We start from the raw sequence: 20,900 nt of genomic DNA on the forward strand, positions 1-20,900 counted from the left end.
CCTTCATAAATCCACCCATTCAAAAAATCACACAATTACTCATGAGATAAATAATATATTTTATTATGTCAAATAATGATAATTTAAGCTTAATGAAATGTATATTTATTCATATTTATATTTCACTATACAATTTATGTTACAAAGATTTTCAACTACGTCAATGCATTTTATGTTTGTATTTTTAATACTACGTCAACACATTTTATATTTGTGATTTAATCACTTGTGAGGTAGAAGAATTGATCCTCCAACCTCGAGGCAAATAATACAACTTATTCTACATTTATATTAAAATTGTATTTATTACACTGAACAGACACACAGACGTATATGTTGTAATCATTTATAGTAAAATGGTACTGATTTATAACCATTTATGCTATGATTATTTTGGTCATTTTTTATATATGTTGTAAATTAACCTAGAAGAACACATATATATTATATATAGTTTTATCCACTATTTCTTTCATTATTTTGTAAAATCATGTTAAATGTTTACTATTTAAAATAAATGAAAAATATTCTATTGAATATTCAAATTTCATCCTCAATTTATGTTTAAAATTTTTTTACCACATGCATCGCACGTATTTTTAACAAACATAAATGGAAGGTGAAAGATTCGAAGTTGATAAGCACATACTATATGTAGCCCACTTTAGCCTTAGAAGAAGATATTGAACAAATTTTGCCCGTTGAGATAAAAAGGTTATGAGGAGCGAAAATAAAGGCCATGTCAATGGAAAATTATTGAACATGAAGATAAACACTCATATTAGGGACCAACAACTATCTCGAGAAAGTAGAATCATTAGAAAAGGCCTTCTATAGATAATTCATTCACGTTCAATTCGATAAACAATGAAGAATTTACAAAATGATCACTCACCCCAATTGAAACCGCCTCCACTTAATTTATAATTTAGCCGTTTATACAGTCGCGAAGAATCACTCAATAAATAGGAAGAAGAAACTATACATTTGAAAGTCTCGAGTTCCGAAAAAAATTACCTTACTTCTCAATGCCTTGCTGCAAGTACTGTATCAAATCATAGCCTGCAGTTGTCCATTTGTTATATGCATCGGTGCAGACACGGATCATGAAATTCGCTGCTTCCCGGTCGTTCATTTCCGGATGAAATCTCTTCCGAAGATTTCCAATTGGATCGCCACGACTGAAGCATGGTAATCCACTGTCTAGCATTAGTAATACGGTGTTGATGATCCCGTCCATATGGCGGCGAGCAGCGAGGTATCCCTTCACACACAAGCTGTGGACAGACACACGAATTAATGCAATTGATCTCTGAGCACAAAGACTTTTAATTTTGAATAATCTGAAACTGAGAGAGTATAAATATACGGCAGAGGAAGAAACTTTTCTACCTTACAAATAAGTTCCAGGTCTCACTCTTCATAACCCCAGAGGGATCAAGAAGTTGAGTCATCTCATGGCTTAGCTTGAAGTGTGCACTTTCAAAGCGCATATTTCCCCCAGGTGATGTCTCCAGTATGAAACCAAAATCAATATGGACAAGCCTCCCAACACTGCATTCACATGCACGTGTTAACACTCGGAACATACTATCCCGCCACGGTATTTTGACTCCCATGGTGCATAGGACAGACATATTTGAATAACAAGCTAATAATTTATTTTACCGAAGAGATGAAACAATTTTATGTCGTGTAGAGATGAAAATAAAATCAGCCCTCTTAAATATAAGCAGATTGTTTGAGGTGTTTTTTCTTTTCTTTTAAGATTTTAAAGACCCATTGATCTTGAGGTCTCATTTCCCTCTCACAAGGGCGTTTTAAGAGTTTTTCTGGTCTTTTGCGATGCAATCTTGTCAGTTTCTTGGTTCGAATTTTCTCTGTCTGGCTTGATTTGTTTTGGTTCAGTGTCTCTTTAGTTTCTTACGGGACTCTCTCTAAGTTTTCTGTACTTCTGAAGTTCGAAGGTTTTCTTCTTTTTGGCCCACACATCATTAGTTGTGTTCGTCTTTTCTTTGTCTTCTATTTGGAGATCTTGTATTTAGGGCAGTAATCTCTTTTCATTATATCAATGAAATCTTTGTAGTTGAAAGTAATATTTGGGTGAAGAATAGGAAAGGATAACATACTTGTCAAATAGAAGATTGCCATTGTGTCTGTCCTTTGGTTGAAGTAACAAGCTGGCGACGGCATAACCAGCACTACTAATGATGAAGTTCTCACGTGCTGCTTCAAAACTAGGAGAGCCTACCGGCCCATAGTCCTGTTGGAAGATCTCATACAAACCCCCATCAGTGGTTTCACCCATCTGACTTCTGCTTCGTGTATTAGGAACGACCTGAGAATGGTCAATCATCAGATGAGCAATAATTTAACAAGATCTCAACGCAAGAAGCATTCATGAATCGGCTATACAAGTATAGCTCTGATTAATAAACAAAAACAGAATGTGAAGTATAGGTGATGGTGTTTAATCCAATCACGCAACTAATTTCATTATGCCAGTTTGTCTCAAGTGCAAACAAATAAACATGGAAAATAAATAGTGAAAGTGCAGGATATGAAATTAATAACTTGGCTTAATGAAGTAAAAACTAAATCCAACTTCGTTCTTTGTAAGCTCGCACTTTCGGGTCATTATTTTAACAGGAAATAACAAGTAAAGAACAATATCGTGGGATTATACCTAGTAGTTGCAACTAGTACTTTGAAATTGATCTTTATCCTATATACTTAAAAATGCTTTCAACCAAAAAGTTGAATGATATTTTTCTCACTGATGTGAAGTCATCCATAACTTCACTATCCTTTTTAGAAGGCTTCGAAATTTTTCATTAAAATAATGAAAAGAGATTAATGCTCAAAATACAAAGAAATAAAAGTAGTAAACACAAATACATAGAGCAAAAGAACTAGGCTGTAAAGACAAACGTCTTTCTAAAAGAACATAAATCTTGGAAGAAAAGGCCAACAAAGAACCTTATAGAGAGAACACCAAATGGAGGCACTAGTGAACATAAAATTCTATTATACATTGCAAACATAAAATTCTATGAAAAAGAAATTTACTGTCAGCACAGATGCTAGCGGATAGCAAGCGCCGAGAAAAGCATGCCTAATCATACAGTTGCCAAAAGTTACCTCGATTATGCCTCTACCGGGGCCAGTAGGGAGGACACCATATGGAAACAAATAGAGATTAAGCCCAACTGCTTGAAAGATGTCCCTAAGAAGTGATATCACTTGCAGAGCAAGAACATCTTGTCGGCAGTCATCTCCAACCTAAAACAAAGAAAAGATGAAGCAATCCACAGGCGGAAACAATTCAGTTCTCCAGAATATGATTAAGTTATTTCTCTAAAATCAGGATGTAGATGTCATATAATTCAACTCAGGCTTAAGTACCACAATTTTTTCTCTGAAGGTCAACATAATAAAAACAAAAAGGTACCTTGTTAATATCCATGCATATAAGAGTTTTTCCTTAACATCTATATGCATAATCAGTTAATTACTTTCCAATATAGAAATCCTCCAAAGTCAGCAAATGTAAAACTCTCGAAAAACTTAGGGTATGCTCTTTTGTAAATGTAACGAGATTCATATAAGTCCCCTCAGAGGCTAATAAAGCACTCAGACATTTTAATCCAAATTTGAAAAATTGTCGGGGTATTATTATATGATGGTTATCAGCATGCTAACGTAGAAAATAATAAAAAGGTTGCTATAAATTGATGATTGACAAGTAAAATTATATTGGAATGATGTCAACTTCGTTGTTAACTCACCTTGAAAATGCAAGCTTGGGGTTTTATATTATTTGGGTCCCCATCCCGATCAACCACATTGAATGTAACCATGATAGGAACTTTTGCAGCTGACTGCAAGGGTATTCCACTATCTACTTGAATACCACGGACAAGCTTGTTTGTGGCAGTTGGTAGATATAGGTCTTCACCCTCCATTTCAATTTTCTCCAACTCCCTGGGAAAATGGTTTTAATATCTTTTCAGTTAACAAGCAATGTAGGAAATGTTAACCAAGCAATTGAGTCGAAAACACACCTCCTGATGCCAGCTCGCCGTTCATCCTTGGGAAGCGGGAAGAGAACACCAGATATAGACGTAACTTTGTCAAAGAAATCAAACTCTCTTTTAAATAAGTCAAGAGCCTTTGGAGTGAAACCATCAATAATATGCTGCCTTACAACTGGCAATAGCGCCAGAAATGAACCATTCTGAAAATAGCACAATACAGGATTGTTGAGCATTAAATCAGAAACAATCAAACTATCAATATAAATTAAGACAGAATGCAAAGAGCAGCTCGAGGTTATATTATACCCAACCAGGTGGAAAATAAAATATAATCACTGTGCTTGGGAAACATAGTGTACACTAAGCAAAATGAATTTGTTATGAAATTTTGAGATCGAATGGATTATGACAATCAGTATATTTCTCCAAATATACCTAAAAAATCTATTAGATTTAATATCTGTGTGAGCCTCTATTTCTTAATTGTTTTGTTATTACAAATCAGGTTTTAGTCTCTGACGCTCTTATTATGGTTGGTGGGACTACTTCTGTTGGGCTATTTTTTTTTTTTTTTTTTGTATGCCCTTGAATATTCTTTTATTTCCTCAAAGAAAGCTCGGTTTCTCACAAAAACCAATCTCACAAAGTAAGCATTATTGAGGAAAAAGGCATTCATCACTAACGTTTAACAAAGATAATAGACATTCTTCCAGGTTTTATGCTCATTGGAGAAATTTCATATTTGGCATCTATAACTTTCCTACATAAAGCCCTTTTTTTCCCTTGACGGCGTCAAATCCATTTGGCAAAAAGAACCTTGTTTTTTCTCTTTCAAGCTGTGTATGATGAGGCCACCTTGATCAATAGGGAGGACTTTTTCCCCTTTGACAAGGTGAATACATGTGTTGTCTTTGTTTTTTCCCCTTCTTTTTGACAAGGTGAATATACATGTTGTCAATGCTGCCTTTCCACAGAGTTTCTATTAAGTTTTTCTATACAGCGCACCACCTTGATGTGTATTTTGAGGGACATGTTTGGTCAACGTGGTTTGTATGAGAGTGAGCCTCCCCTTTCAAGGATGTGTAAATTTTTCCAATGGAGCCTCCATTAAATCTTCTCGACAATTGGAGTCCAAAAAGCCATGGTGCTTTGATTACCATTCAAAAGAAGAACAAGGACTTGCACAAACGTATTAGAAATGGATTCAATCAATTAGGACTCCATATTGAGGCCAATAATTTTAGATTTGTGGTGATTGATATTGAGCCCCCCTACTTCTTAAAATGTTTTTACAAACTGAACATAATATGTAAGTTCCAATCCTCATAAAAAGAGAAAAGAATAGTATCATTTGCGAATTGTAGTCAACTAAAACAATCAACCACAATGATTAAAGGAAAGAGTTAAAGACGGTTTCGACGCCCTCTTTAAGTAAAATTAATGTTAACTCTAGGGCAACTATTGATGATAATAGAGAAGTTGGTATATGAAATACACCCTCTAATCCTCCCCCATTTTAAGATCTCCTTAAAGAAGTTCCAATCCACTTTGTCGAAAGTCTTTTCAATGTCGAGCTTTTAGAGAAAGAACCTTTTTCATACAGATCACCGTCCATAGTTACAGAAGGGTTATTTGGCTTCACATTTTCTTACTAATCCCTTATTGTGTCAGTACCCCACATGTTTGTCTTTCTTTAGGACAATCCATAATATTTTTATATAATTATGTAGCGTATCCTTAAGAACCAGGAGACTTGTCAGTACCTTAAGTCATTTACAATGAGCCAAACTTTCGCTTCCATAAATGGAGATTCAAGTTGTATTCTTTATTGAGCATTGATGTGATCCCATTGAATAGATGCCTAGATGGTAGCAATGAGAGTAAGTGAAGGTCCCTAAAGTTAGAGCCATCTGATCAGTGAAGGAATTGAATTTGTGCATACTGCGTGTGGAAGGGCCACCATTAGATTTCTCATGTGAACATCAAGACCTGTTGGAATCAACCCATATCCAACCTCCCGAGCAAAGATATTATAAATTTGTTAATTGAACTCTTGCCAAAAATGTGGTCTATCTAGATGGGGACGAGCCTTAAATCTTTGTCAACCAAAAACTGAGACCATCAAGAAAAGAGATGAGCAAAGAGGAGAAAGGCACTTTTAGTGATTTTTGGTATGATAAGGCAGATCATTCCACATTATGAGGATCCTTCCTGAGGTGTCGATAGCCTCAAATGTAGGATGAGGATCCCTCCCAATGTCCTAATAGCCTCCAATGTAGTCCAGAACCAAAGTTGTGTTTAGCCCAAGGAATTGTGAAGGAGGAGTTGTGAACTCCACTCCTTGTTTGGCCCAAGGAGTTAGTGGGTCCCACTACTAAAAAACATCAAATTTTATATCTTATCAATTCCTTACACTATGGGCTCCAGGAGTTCACAACTGTCCAGAGTTCATAATGAACTCCTTAATCCTCACTATTCCACTTCTTACCGTAAACACCCCTAGAAGAATGATGACAATGGGATTTTGTTCAACAATTGTGCTCGATGAGGGCAATTTCATCAAAGAATGTTTTGTTTACTATCACCTTAGAGGGTAAATAAAAAAGTGGGTCAGGTTGTGGATTGCCCATAGCATCAGCTGAAACCAGTTTGTTGGGAAGCAATGAAGGGTTAGACCACCTTTCGATAAGAAGGGATGGGATTGGTGAAGGAAGAACGGTGTTTGACGAAGGGATGTTTAATGATGAGCTAGGAAAGTCAATGGGAGGACCAAGACATTGGACACAAAGCAATAAAAGGCAGACAATGGGGCCCATCGATTGGAAGACAAGCGATGCCAGGTTCAGAACAAAAAGCAGCAGGTGAAGGACGGTGCGGTGTGGGGTTATGTATTATCTCTTCTTCTTATGACTATTTTTTAAAGTAATAAAACAATATTTTGTTCGTATTTCAGAGTGTACTTAAACAAAAAAACACTAACATACTTCATTTCAGAAACACCGATAGAGACATACCTTCCCAGAGTTCACATCTTTCCCAGAGTCTGGTAAAGAAGTCTCACCCTGCAAGTCATTAATTCAACTTATTATATGTAGAGCAGAACATATCATCGCCGAATCCCTAATGCAGTCACACCCGATATGCATCATGAAAATAAAAAATTAAAAGAAAATATAACTTCAAAACCATAAAATATGTAAAGAAAACTCCCAAGAAAACTCAAACCACGTGTGAAATTTCACAAACCTGCAGGTGCCAGATCAGAATATGTGCAAATATATCGCTTCTCTGAGCTGCTCTAAGTAAATATCCTTCAACCAACCTCTGAAAGCAAGTAATCAGATAACATGTAAGAAGCTAAGAAATTTAGTATGCAAAAGAGTTAATACGTCAATCAGCGTTGATAAGGTTCAAGTCATCAAATTTTGAAGCTTGCTTAAATCCAGTAAAAGTGAAATTGTGTGCTTGGCGTAATAGCATCAGTTGATTAACTTCACTTGATTTCTCAATAATTAAAAGAAGTAGCAAGATGAGAGATCATCTCATGATTTGCCAAGAACCAAATTTGAACTGGTGTCACGAGGAATGAAATAATAATAATTATAATTATAATAATTGCAAGTAAAGTGATATTGAGGCAAGAGTGAACCAAAATCCAAAGGATTATATATTTAGTCATATCAATTAGTGCAAACAAATCTGAACCTATCCTTATAGAAAAAGCTATACCTCAATAAGAAGTGCCACTAAATTAGGCTAGGCATAAAAATATCACCCAAGATTTAGTAGTGATTGAATTGAATGATTTATTGACAGAAACCGAAATCAACAAAATGAATGGAAAGAGTGCTTCATCCAAGTCCTAATAACTAACTGAAAAAAATCTAAAAGGATCTGAGAAAGAATAATAGCAAGAGAGTTCATTAAGAACATGTACCCCTTCATCATATCGCAAAGCTTGCACCAGTTGTGGCATGAAAAATGTAACCTTTTCGGGAGGATAAGATTCCAATACCCTAAGAACATATGCCATAACACGTGGATGCCCCTTGTAAGCAGGAGTGAGGAACTCAAGAGCTTGTGTAATTGAACAAGCAGCCCAATGTGGCAACTGTCGCAGAAGTTCAGAATTTTCATCAACAGCTTTTGGTGTGACGAAATACGGCAATGCTTCAGGAATAGTGCGAATATCCAATATGTGCAACTGCGATAAGAAACCACATCAGGAAGATGAAAAGTCAAGCAAAGGCTCATTAAGCAATAGTAGAAGATAAGACAAAAATTGCTCATGCAAGTGTTGATATAATTAAATTTATCATAACCCATCACAGCTTAAGCTTTTGAGTCAATCGGTGATTCAACAAGGTATTAGAGCAGGAAGTCTTGTGTTAAAACCTCTATAATGTCATTTACTCTCTAATTAATATTGATTTCCACTTCTTGGGTTTTCTACAAATTTTCAAACCCACAAGTGAGGAAGAGTGTTAAAGTGTTAAACTTTTGAGTCAATCGATCCTTTAACATTAACAAAGATTTTCTTTTAGAAGAGAAATAGATTCCATTGATGAATGAAATAAAAGAAGTTATAAACTCCAAACATGGTGGGATACATGAAAATTTTCCAATTGGAAATCAAATAAGAACTATAATCAGAGAAAGGTGTTGATCCAATTCAAAACATGAAAAAGAATAAACTCCTTAAACATAAGGAATCTCTGAAAAATCTTCCATTCCTCTCCCCCAAGAAACCAAAGGAAGACTCTGTTGAGAGCAAGCCAAAAAATCTCCTCTCCATGAAAAAGATTAACAGAGATTTTTGTCCATGGGTCAATTTTAGAAACAAAAGAATAAGCAAAAAAATTCTAAATGAAAGTTGGTTATCGATTAAGTCTGTTGTCTCTAAAATTCTTGAAATGGATATTCTGCCCACAAAATGCTAGTCCAAGAAAGTCAGTCTAGTAATACCCTACCATGGCTATTTATCATAGTGAAGAATATAATAAAAGATAACAGAAAAAAGGCATTGCATGTCCTGGTCTCATTTAGCTATTTGGAAGTGAGGTGTACACAAGTTTGAAAGAAGCCCTGCTGAGGCTCGGTGCATTCCTAATTATCTACTACGTTAAATTGTCTCTGGATGTCAGAGTGACTGTAGAGAAAATAAAAACCTCCTACTAAGTGCATTGATCAAAATAAAAATAAAATCAAGTAAAGGTTCTCTCGAAGTTCAAGATTCTCGACAAATTTCACTCGTCGTGTTAGTATATCGAATCCCAACTTTGCCAACAAACAGGTGTTGAATAAATAAATACTTGGAAAACCAACATGCTGGCCATTGAAGGGCACATATTAAAGAGCTTGACAGGCAGTAGACGACAAAATGGTAAGTGCAGATTCTGCAGAATAATAGATGATCATGGTTTTTCACATCTTCATAACGAAGACAACACCATATTTCACAATTTCATCAAGCTATAGCCTATAGTATTAAGACAGAAAGAATCAAAACCATATTTCACAATTTCCATACCCAAAATCATTTCACCTCTTCCAGAATCAACCGTCTCAAAAAATAAATTATAAGCACTAAAATGTGCTGTACACTTCTTGTTCTCACCTTACATAATTAACCATGAGGACAAGGACGCTTATATGCTTATACAACAGCTTCATAATATTTAACCAAAACAATAGTGTCTAATGCACAGGAAGCTCAAGTTCATGAATTTTAGCTTAGAGAAAAAATTAGGAAACAAAAACCTGTACTAGTTGATTCATTTCAACTCTAAGGGATGCATTTGTTGGAAACCTTGAAACCATAGAAAAGGCAATTCGCGGATCCACAGAAAAGGCAGTCCGAGCATGTTCAATCCATTTTTCAGCACTTAGCTTGGGTCGAGAAGGTGTACTCTCCCTATGTATAGAAGAGGCGAAACAATTGATATATTCCATGAAAGATTTTTAGTTTATGTAAATTCTGTATATGAGAAGAATGAATATATTCAATGGCAAGTATGTTACTTAATATTTGGCTGTGCCCAGACTTCAAGTCTATCGGCCTCATGTTGGCATAACATCAAAAGTAGTTGCCTCCTTTTTTCTCTTCCCACAGCATAATTTTCCAAATGGCCCCAGACAGGGTGATATTGATCATTCTGTTAAAATTTCAATCACTCGATTAAAAAGTTGAAGAACTCATACAATACCAGAAACTCGGCAATATGTAAAAAGAAGCACACTAGACACTATTCTCTTTTGCAGGACATATCTTCATAGAGGCTCGTTTATTAAGACAGGATCAGGGGCGGAAGATACAATCATCTTACCGAGTCAACCAAAGAAATACTATTTTCACGCCCACGTATTTTTGCATCAGACTGCAGACTATTTCCACGTTCACTTGAAAGGTAATGAAGAAATATGGAAACAGATTGAGCCTGACTTTGGGCAAAGTTCACATGTTTTACATCGTACCACTCTGGCTCATGTGCAAACCATCCTAGGGATGCTCTGAAAGAAGTAGCAAACACATATTTCAATTTCAAATAAAGATTGGGATGGTTTCACAAAACAAGACTGCAACTACAACCGGTGGGAAGAATAAATTATAACAAAATATGTGGCACTGTATTATGGTTATGGAAAAAAAAAAACAGAAAAGCGGAACACCAAAACTTTACTAATAAATCTTACCAATATGATTATATCAACCACTGTCAACTAGAAATTTTGAAATTCAGACATTACAAAGGATGTGAGTAAATAATCGTTACTAAATCAAACTTTAGATAAATTGGTGGACTAGGATAACAAAAACTAAGTAAACAAGATCACTTTGGCCGAAGAATGAGGCAACCAAGAGAAATAACAAAGACGAAATGTGTTTGTGCAGTGATCTACTGTAAATTACCAAGTAAAAGATACCTAATTGATGGATTTGGTGATTTCTCTATATCATAAAAGCTGAAGACTAACAAAAAAATTGTCCTAAATAGTTATAAATAATGTTACTTATGCAAAAAACTTGGGAAAAATAGAAGGAAGATAGTGCTTAGCTAATTGATTATAAATCAATTTTTTACTTTTTAAAGTGCATGTATTATTATATACATATCACAGAGCATCAGTAGTCCCACGGAGATATCAAGATCAAGTCTCATATAAATTAAAACAGATCGTTGAATCAAAGCATCTTAGACATATTATAGTATACTATCACCAATGCTAATGAATACTTAATCTGGTTGTAAAGAAAATATGACGAATATAATAATGAGAACCTATATAATCGGTCCTCCAGCAGCTCCAGTCCAGTTTTAAAATTTTGTAGGTTGCCTTGAGATTGGCATGAACAAAACTTAAGCCCTAGAAGCATAAGAGTGAAAAAGGAACCAGTTGCTGCAGGATGACGTGAAAAGTTCCATGGGGGCTTAGTGGACCCCTGTAGCAAACGACCAAAGAGCAAGAGTTGCTCAACACTGTTGTGTCGAACTACCTAGCGAACCAACAAAAACTTGAATAGTCTAGTTATATACTAAAAACAAAATCAAGGATCAATTTATCAGACAAGCCAATAAGATGAAAGATTTTAAAATATATCTCAATCTCAAGTAGTGGCATAATCTTAGAATCTATAAGAGCTTAAAACAAAGTTTAAACCACTCAAGCAGATCCAAGATGATATATCATTTAGTGTAATCAAATTTTTCTTCAGGAAAGCGATTCAGTGAAAACGTGTGTGCAGAAGACAAACATTTCATTGCTGATATGAAAGAATAAATAAACGGGAGGAGAAAGTGAGCTCAGAAAGGAAGGATGCTAAATCCTGAAGAGCTTTAGTTCCCATATCCCAATGAGGAATCAAGGAGCAAGATACCCAAAAAACATGATGGCAGCAGGACTCAACAAGTGAACTACCCAAAATTATGCACAGCGCCCAAGATGCATCCATAATAACCAAAAAAAATGATAAAGGACATGAAAATGAAAGATATTGTACCTACCAAAAGAAATAAAATATTAGTCACACCAAAGAAACACATAAAAAAGTCCTTCTAGCAGTTGTCTCCCAAAGGAAATCCTAGTAGCAGATAGGATAATAATATTGATTCCTATCATAACTTTCCTTTTAAATATGTTTTGCCTTTTGGTAACAGACAATATGTTAAAACTCACGGGTAAACACTGACTTTTGGTACCAGACAATAAGCTAAAACCCATATGGGTAGAGACAGTATGTACCCTCAATTTATGTTCGACTTTTACTCATATCATGCCATTCTATGATCAATGCAAAACTGCAAATATTTAGGATGCCTAGATAAATTTTAACCTCAAAGCGGTCAATAAAGAATCCAAGCCATATTCTATGAGCAATTATCTGTTCAACAGGATCTATCTCAGGCTGCACTTCTGGCTCCCCCGGAGATAAGTGAGGCCTCAACTTGGCAGCAGGTCCTGAATACTTGACCTCTGATGCGAAGAGACCCCGCTTTGTATCAATTGTCCATAACCATGCATCAACAAGCTCAGCAAGGACAAACGACCCAAGCTCAGGTGCAGCAGAAACCAACCAGGTCCAAATAAACACACCAGTTTCAATTGCATCAGGAGTGGAAATGTATGCTGGACACCAACAAAGAAGGCGTATAAGTTGTGCAAAGCCCTCTATATTTGTTTTTGATTCAGAAGCCTGAAAAATTAGTAGGTATTATGAGATTAAAAAAAAAATGCATGAAGACAAGAGGATACTTCAACCACAGTCACCCATGAAAAGCAAGGAGCATACCAAGTTTGACAGAAGTAAAGCAGTTGCCTGAGAACAAGTTTCGCGAAATTTCAACTTGTCAAGGCCACAGCCTTTTTCTGCACCACTAACAAATTGCTGAAGTGACTGCACAAATTTCATAATCAAAATCCCATTAAATGAATCGTCCTCATTCTGCGGTTGTTGGGGAACTGCTCCAGTGATCAGCCTCTGAAGGCCCTGACCAAAACCAAGACCAGTTGGACCAGCAACACCGGTCTGAAATCCACCAATGCTGTTATACAACCTTCTCATACCAGCAATTTCTCCAGCATGGTTGCACTTAACTGTTGCACTGACCATACCAGTACTGAGCACCTCCAAATTAAAGGCTTCTGTCAATTTTAAGTCAGCCCCTGAAGCTGCAGCTGCAGCAGTAATGACAGCAGGAATATTTGCTGTCTGTATGCCAGTCCAATAGTCATTTTTGCTAGTGCCAATCCGTATCTCAGATAAAAGAGAAATCACATCAGGTGTATGCTGGCCTCTTTGCCATGTATTTGCTTTGCATAGTTTTTCCTGAAACATCCACATTAAAAATATTTTAAGAAAATAACTAATAAAAACTTGAAAGTATGCTCCAAAGAAAATGTGATAGAACTTTATTAAGATTCAATAGTTGGTTATAGTTTCTCAAAAAGGTAGAAATGTCCCAAAATGAGAACATTTGATATGTTCACCACTATTCTTCCTCTTTAACTTTCTGATCTAATAATCTCAACACAACAAACCCATTTACCTTAACCAAAAATCCCCCTATAGAACTTGATTTTAAGTACTGTGATACCCTACATAAGGCTTCAATATGTTTCTACAGAAGCAGGAATTCTAAACTGAAATATAATAAATGTTTTAAATTCTTCTTTCAAGAGAAAGGTCACAAGAGCACAGGCTCCACGAGGAAGCCATGAAAATTGTGCTCCCTCACCCCTGTAGCTTGTTGAGTTTGAGTATGTGTCACATCTTACGGTCTTTCCAATTTATAATATGCACCAGAAAAGGCAACACAAAACACACTAAAAAATTATTACCAGAAAAGCCTGCAGAACTAGAGCCAAAAAAGGAAAAAAAGAAACATAAACATAAACAACATAAAAACTACAGTAAAGGCACCATTTCATTAGACTGCCCTAATAACACTATTCGATAAAACCATTTCACTCCAACTTTCAAGCAACCACTTCAACCTAGGTTTATTGTTCCACCTTTTTGTAGGTCACATGCTAAGAAGCTGGCATTAAAGAGATTAAAACTTGCAGAGTTAAGAAATGGTTTTTTTTTCCTTTTTTTCTTGTTAATTGTATAAGAATCCAACCTTTTATGGGGAGAAATAAAAGAGCATACAGGTAAGAAAATGATGTTAAAAGACCAACTTATTTTTCTTTTATGAGAATGATAAAAGACCAACTTAACTGGCAAAACAGAAAAATGGACAAAAACGAATATTATTCCCACTGGTCAACCTGTAGGAGACCTTGGCAAGTGCAAGGAGCATATGACAGTGATTTGACAATCCACTCCCGAACTACCCTTTGGTACAAAGAACGAACTGTTACAACCCAAGCAGGATCACTAATGACAGTTGAAGGCGCATCATTATGCATGGAAAAGAGCAAGGAATCCAAACAAGACGAATTCCACATAACCTGAAAAAGCCATATTTTTAGATTTTTAAGAAAATGAAAAGGCATGAGAAAAGAACTTGTAATGGAAGACATGATTTCACCTGGGGAAACTTATCTCTGAGCTGTGTCAGCAAGTTAACAGCAATATCTCGAACATGTTCATCCCTTTGAGACATACTCTTTATAAGATAACAGGTATGAGCAAATAGAGTTGAATCTCTGACCTCAGCTTCATTACCAGTTTCAGATATTCGATCTTCCTGATAACCACCCAAACAGCAAAACAACGTTCACATACAAAGAAAGTGTGTAAAGGTTACGATAAAATTAAAAATGAAAAGAAATCCTTAACAAATATACAGGTTGCATTATTTAGGTTTAATTCGTCTATTCTTTTACTAATATTCTTCCTAATAGAACTCTGTAGGATGAGAAATTAATGTTTTAATTTTATTGAATCTTTTGAAACGTTATTATTATTCTTGTTATTTGGTTTAAGCAACCAAGCCATTATTTCAGGACATACAAAAATTAGGCCTACGAAAAGGAGTTCCAACACTAGCAACAAGAACCGACCTTAATTTAAAAGAATGTGAGTTAGGCGACCAAGCGGGTAATTATAAATAGCCCAGATTAACAAGTGCCCATAAAGAAGAATTAAACCTAGCCAATTCCTAAAGCTCCTCCCAAGATCTTTCAGACCACTCAAAAGATCCTACCATTCCTCTCACGCCAAATTCTCCACAAAATAGTCCAAAAAAAAAAAGTCAGCTACAAAACTCCCCTTTTATACTGTAAAGGAGGTTTAAGAAGGTCAAGTAATTTGAAAACAGTAGGAATTATATAAGCCCCTCACAGTTGGGATATATGAACTTGACGGTTTAACAAAAGTTGACATGTTTAACATTGATCCTTAAATATGCATTAGCTGGTACATCCAGAGAAAAAATCATCATTAGTTGGTATACTAATCAATAGCAGTAAAGTAAAAGAGTGAGCATAAGAAGAAATAGAAACAAAGAAGTTGAGTAAAGAATACAGAACATACCAGCCACAAAACTGCAGTTTCAAATGCCCTGTGTACTATTGCTGTCAAACATTGGGAGACAGCAGGCAAAAGATTTGGAGTTTTAAGATACTCAAAAACACAACAGAAGGCACTTCTAGAAGCATTTACATTTGAACCACCATTAAGAATGCCACCATTGCTACTGAAACGTATAATCTCTAGAAAAGATACTGCAAGGAGATACGTAGCCTTAACACCTACAAAATGAAACGATGTAATATGAGATGGGAAGAATGAAAATACCTCCTAAAAAAATATTTGAACAAGAAACTGCTTAACTAACTGATAAGAAACAGTAGAGGAGGGAAATCCTTATTCCTTATATCTCAGGGTGGTTGACTAACTCTAGATCGGCTAGTTCTCAATTGCTTGCTGATTACTATTTGTCAGCCTTCAAAGGCCCCCATCAATGTGACTACAAGTGAGGTCAAGCTTGTGAGAGTCTTTTTTCCTTTCTTTTTAGGAGGGAGCTAAAAGAATGGAACCTCACACCTCGGAGACTGCATCTTTGGAAGATTTGCTAAGAAAAACACAGCTCTCCTATCAAATGGCTTAGGAGATTTCACTCACAGGACCATGTGGCAGCAAATGGAAGAAAATCTTTTACTCATGGTAAACAAGAGCTCGAGTCCAAAAGCAACTTGCTTCCTGGAAAAGCGCATTCTTCTCTAGAGATGATAGGTTGACTCTTATTCAATCTGTTTTTTTTTACTGGGATCCTGGCATACTCTCTATCTTTATTTTTTATTTCTATTTTTATTAGTAGAAGTCTAGAGAAAATTATGAGATTTCAATGTGACTCGTTGGTCCTCGGTGATCAACCAGCAGTCTGCAGGCTTTTAACCGGATTGCTAATTATCAGTTGCTAGACATTTCCTCACAAAATGGTTGTTATACCATCAATATTGAAGCAATTTAAATCATGAGAAGTCAAGATTTTACCTGAAATTGTGCTCATTGCAGCAACATCAACTCGGCCTCCTAAAGCAGCAGAAAGAGCAGCCCTTTGGGCTACAGCAGCTTTCTCATTACCACTCCCACGCCGACTACCTGGATTGTGGAGAGCATTGAGTTCTAATTCGTCCTCAAGCCACTTAACTGAACTTACAACCTAAAAAAAAAAAACAGAGATCCACTAAATAGCTTAAAAATGATTATTACAAGCAAGACTCTTCAAGCATTAAGCAACACCGGGGAAAGTTTCTTGAAGTAAAAATTCAAAATCTCCAAATGAGAATGTTGATAGAGGATCCATTTATCTCTTTCCCGCACTAAAAGTTTAAAACTTATCCCAAAATAAAGAGAAGAAGAGTACACTTACAAGTGGAGGAGTCCCCCGAGCAATAAATTGAACAGCAGATGACCACTGCGTATTCCACAGGTATGGTCCACTCACAGCTTGCAGAGCAATTGCAGTGCTTCCCACACTGTTTAACATAGTGGAAACTGATTTTGTCTGAAGTTGAGATTTTTGTATGGGAGGAGCTAAGCCAAAAAGCGCAATATAAAACCATAAGTTTCTAAATAACTTCAAAAGGGATGGCTCGATGTTCATTGTGGGGTCAAAATCAGAACATATTTCAGCAACTGCAGGCAGTAGAGGTCCCAGAAAATCTGCTCCACTTCTGTAAGACTTGGAGAGCATTAAATATGGAATTTTATATGCAAGAGAAAAATAAAAATCATAAACGATCAAAATATATACCATGTAACAAAAGTTTAAAAGCATCTATACCTGCCACTTTTAGACTCAGCAGCCAGGCCAACATCTGAGCATAGAGAGAGTAACCGATGACGATACTCCAGTCGTAGTTTAGCACTCTTAAGACTATTAGCAATAAGAAGAAATCCTGCAGGAAGTATCTAGAATGTAATTGAACCATGAGCATCCATTTCATTGGTGATTTGGAACAAAATAATCACATAACATTATTTAGAGATATGCATACCTCAACACGTTCTGTAGTTGCTTCTGGAGCCACTGTTCTGCTTTCAGATGACCCTATGCTAGAAAGTTTACTTAAGTAACTTCTTGTCATCAGAACTATTGTCTCCCGATAAGACTTCTCAAAACCCAGGCTTGCCATGCGGGATACAGCATCAAGAAGCTGTAGTAAAAATATAGGACGATAATAGAAAGCCATCAACTGAAGGTAGAAAAAACAAACAAGCAACAAGGTAATGTCGTACATCCACAACATAAATAATATTAGCAAGATAAAAGTTCCCGTACTTGAAGTCGCAATAAACCAGGAGTTGACGCATCGCCCTCTTCTAAACTCTCGATGAAAAGGGGTAATATCATGTCCACAATTTCAGATTTGTTAACAGCAACAGTCATCTTAGCTAACAAGCGAATAACATTAAGTTGCATAGGAACTGCCTGTTTCTCTTTGTCATCCTGAAATTGGCACACATCAAATCATCATGAGCTTGGTAATTGACTGTAAAATTAAACAAACAGAAACATTATATGTTTCATAGTAGGTAGAGGATTTATGACAAACTTTAACATCATAGATACCCATTAATCCTATTGAAAACCTCAATAAAAATCAAACAATTTAAACAAACAAGACCATCCACTACAAGAGTGAGAGAGAATCATCATGAGCTTGGTAATTGACTGTAAAATTAAACAAACAGAAACATTATATGTTTCATAGTAGGTAGAGGATTTATGACAAACTTTAACATCATAGATACCCATTAATCCTATTGAAAACCTCAATAAAAATCAAACAATTTAAACAAACAAGACCATCCACTACAAGAGTGAGAGAGAATCAATGACATTAAACTTAAAGATTGTATGCATAGGCATTAAAGATCTTATAGTTATCAGCTTAATTTTACAAGCAATCTACTTGTGAAAAAAGACGATGTGTAACCATTTATTGTTCACCCTGCAATCTCAAATAACAAACCTGCTCCTCAGAATCATTACGGTCACGGATGCTCGTGGCCAATCCCATTATAAATGTGTCAACAGGAGCTCGATCTTTGGTCCAGCAAGATTCAATTATCTCACAACATGTTGTCAAGACACTTTCAAACATTGCTCCCTGGTTGCCCCAAGTATCAGCCTGGAACAAATTTATTCAATACATTGCGAATTGTTAACCGTTTCCTCTGCGTGTTGAACAAAGATTTCACATAGTAATCTTGTTGCACTTTCTCTGCATCTATTAAAAACTAAACCAATCAAGAACACTTACCTGTGCACATACTGTTAAAACTAGAGGTTTAAGACGGATGAGCAACACTCGTAAGGGCTGACCTCCACGAGAAACAGCAATCTGTGACAGTCCAGTAAGCAAGGAACCAAAAAGTTCTTCACAGATTCTCAACTTTCTCCATACAGAGAGTAAACAAGCTTCGGCAGCATCCATCAATAATGCAAAAGTCTCGAATATTAACTTCTTAGCCGGCTTCCCATCAAAATCAAGAGAAACAACAGTCTTCATTTTTAACCTCGCAGCAGCTTGATAAACCAAGAGTTTAGTATTAATTCTTGCTTTTAAAACTGAACCCTGTTCGCTCCAGTCCCGCTTTTTAATCTGCACATGACAATCAGCAAGTTTAACAATTACTATTGAACTTTCTTCTATCTAAAACGTTGCCAATGTAAAACCCATTTTGGAAAGTGTAGTTTTGCCCGTCACAGTTTCTTGCAAGTTTAATCATGAAATGTTAACCTTTAGAAAAGTTGGCAATGTCTGGAGCTGCTTCTTTGCTAATGCTCTCATCTGTTCCCACAGCCTTGCATCAAAAGAAGAATTATCTAAAATGTGGGTCATTAACTTGAAGGCAATCTCCTGCTTCTCCAAATTCTCGATAGACTCGTCCTCAAACGAGGCAACTTGTTGCCTAACAAAAGCTACACCCCCGCCTTCACTGAATCCTTGATTCATACCCAATTGTTCTAAACCACTCTTCCAAAGAATGCTGTTTCCATTCATCATCCCCGACCCTCTTGAGGACGCACTAGTGGCATCGTCTGTGATACGTGAAGCACCGCTACTTAAGGAACCCGACACTTGACCGTTCTCGTTTCCAGGGCTTAAACCTCCATTTGACGGCTGATGGCTGACACTCAGTGGCGAACTCTGAGACGATGAGGCCTCAGAGTTCGCCTGATTATGTTCCCTTGGCGTTCCAGGGGCAGCTTCTGATATCAAAAAACGATCGAGAATGCAACTAACCAGTTTATCTGCATCGGAGGGGATAATTGGGAGAAAACTTTTCGACAAAGCCACAAGAAAAGCTCTAGAAATTGCTGAACCTTCGCAGCAATCATTAATTGCAGACAACACAACCTCACTCGAGAATCCCGAAATCTCCATGGCAAAATCTGTCGATAATTCGCAGGCTTTCGATGTGTAATTCAAAAATTCGTTAAAAAACGAAGCGATAGCATCATTTCCATACGACTGTGGCCAGAAAGATAAGCTAAAAGACAGAGGAATTGAACGAAGAAACTCGAGAACAACAGATTTGGGGCGCAGACCGACCGAGTCAGGACATTTAGAGAGAAGTCGAGCAACAGCAAGCACTGCATTGAGCTGAGAACGCGAAATGGCAGGAGATCCAGCAAGAATAGCCTCAGATGGAGGACATCGACTACAAATCCACGAGAGTTTTTCAGAGAACAAAGCTGGATTCTGCGCAATCAAGTCGCAGAGTTCGATCAACGCGTCCATTGCAACCAAATCTGAAAAACAAACGATACGATCATACAAGTTGTGAAATATTGAGGTAATGTCAAACAACGAAACTCCGAGCTTGATAAGATGCTTCCATGAGCGTAAACTAAGCAAAACAGAGAGAGAATTTCCCACCCCGTAAAGCCTATTCTTGACTTTGCTTTTGGGGTTTTACAATGGATAATTCTCGCAGCTCTCCGATCCCCTATCCTCCTCCAATGGTGGTCTTCTCTTCTATTCTCTCAATTTTTCCGCCACCGTGCCTGAAAATTTCATACTGTTCGTTGCAATTGAACCGATCTGTTTGGACAATCGGTTCGGCGGTTCCATCTTTCATTTCATCAATCTTTACCATGGCTGGCTCATTCCTTTGGAAATTTCTCTCAATTAATTAAGTCAAAATCAATATTTTTTTGGGGTTAAAATACCATTAGTTTCTTCGTTTAAAAATAGAAAAATAAAATAAATTATTTACACAGAAAAATTTAATCATTTTAAATTTTTATCGATTTTCATCATTAATAGACTTCTATCGATCTCTATCAATGATAGACTTCTATCAGCTTATCATATCATTGATAAACGTTGATAGAAATCTATCAGTGTTTATTAGTATATTTTTTCTATTTCTGTAAATAGTTTGACATTTTTCTATCC

General features: G+C 36.3%; 1 protein-coding gene across 1 annotated transcript; it reads right to left on the minus strand.

Annotated features, from left to right (window-relative positions):
• Positions 1–814: 814 nt before the first annotated feature.
• Positions 815–20,596, minus strand: LOC120077766 (phosphatidylinositol 4-kinase alpha 1-like). The gene is made up of 27 exons (XM_090313836.1): positions 20,379–20,596; positions 19,236–20,251; positions 18,756–19,097; positions 18,465–18,623; positions 17,771–17,938; positions 17,487–17,645; positions 17,273–17,400; positions 16,859–17,162; positions 16,480–16,648; positions 15,517–15,734; positions 14,570–14,728; positions 14,307–14,489; positions 12,826–13,362; positions 12,370–12,729; positions 11,318–11,532; positions 10,364–10,547; positions 10,059–10,192; positions 9,798–9,951; positions 7,975–8,241; positions 7,284–7,361; positions 7,052–7,099; positions 4,065–4,237; positions 3,789–3,984; positions 3,142–3,282; positions 2,130–2,338; positions 1,393–1,554; positions 815–1,277 (listed from the first exon to the last, which is right to left on the minus strand). The coding sequence occupies exons 2-27, from the start codon at positions 20,238–20,240 to the stop codon at positions 1,019–1,021; spliced, it is 6,111 nt and encodes a 2,036-aa protein (XP_090169962.1). The 5' UTR covers positions 20,241–20,251; positions 20,379–20,596; the 3' UTR covers positions 815–1,018.
• Between the last annotated feature and the right edge of the window lie 304 nt (positions 20,597–20,900).

The sequence above is a fragment of the Benincasa hispida genome, chromosome 5, assembly GCF_027475165.1.
Source record: "Benincasa hispida cultivar pf3 chromosome 5, pf3_genome.v1.1, whole genome shotgun sequence".
NCBI lineage: Eukaryota > Viridiplantae > Streptophyta > Magnoliopsida > Cucurbitales > Cucurbitaceae > Benincasa > Benincasa hispida.

What these genes read in the sequence shown, in the direction of transcription:
- LOC120077766 (XM_090313836.1), bottom strand. Translation starts at nt 20,240, where the DNA reads ATGGACGCGTTGATCGAACTCTGCGACTTGATTGCGCAGAATCCAGCT. An exon ending in CTGGTTTATTGCGACTTCAA is followed by an intron (nt 17,646 to 17,770) that starts GTACGGGAACTT and finishes TTTTTACTACAG; the next exon opens with CTTCTTGATGCTGTATCCCG. An exon ending in GCTGAGTCTAAAAGTGGCAG is followed by an intron (nt 17,163 to 17,272) that starts GTATAGATGCTT and finishes CAAGTCTTACAG; the next exon opens with AAGTGGAGCAGATTTTCTGG.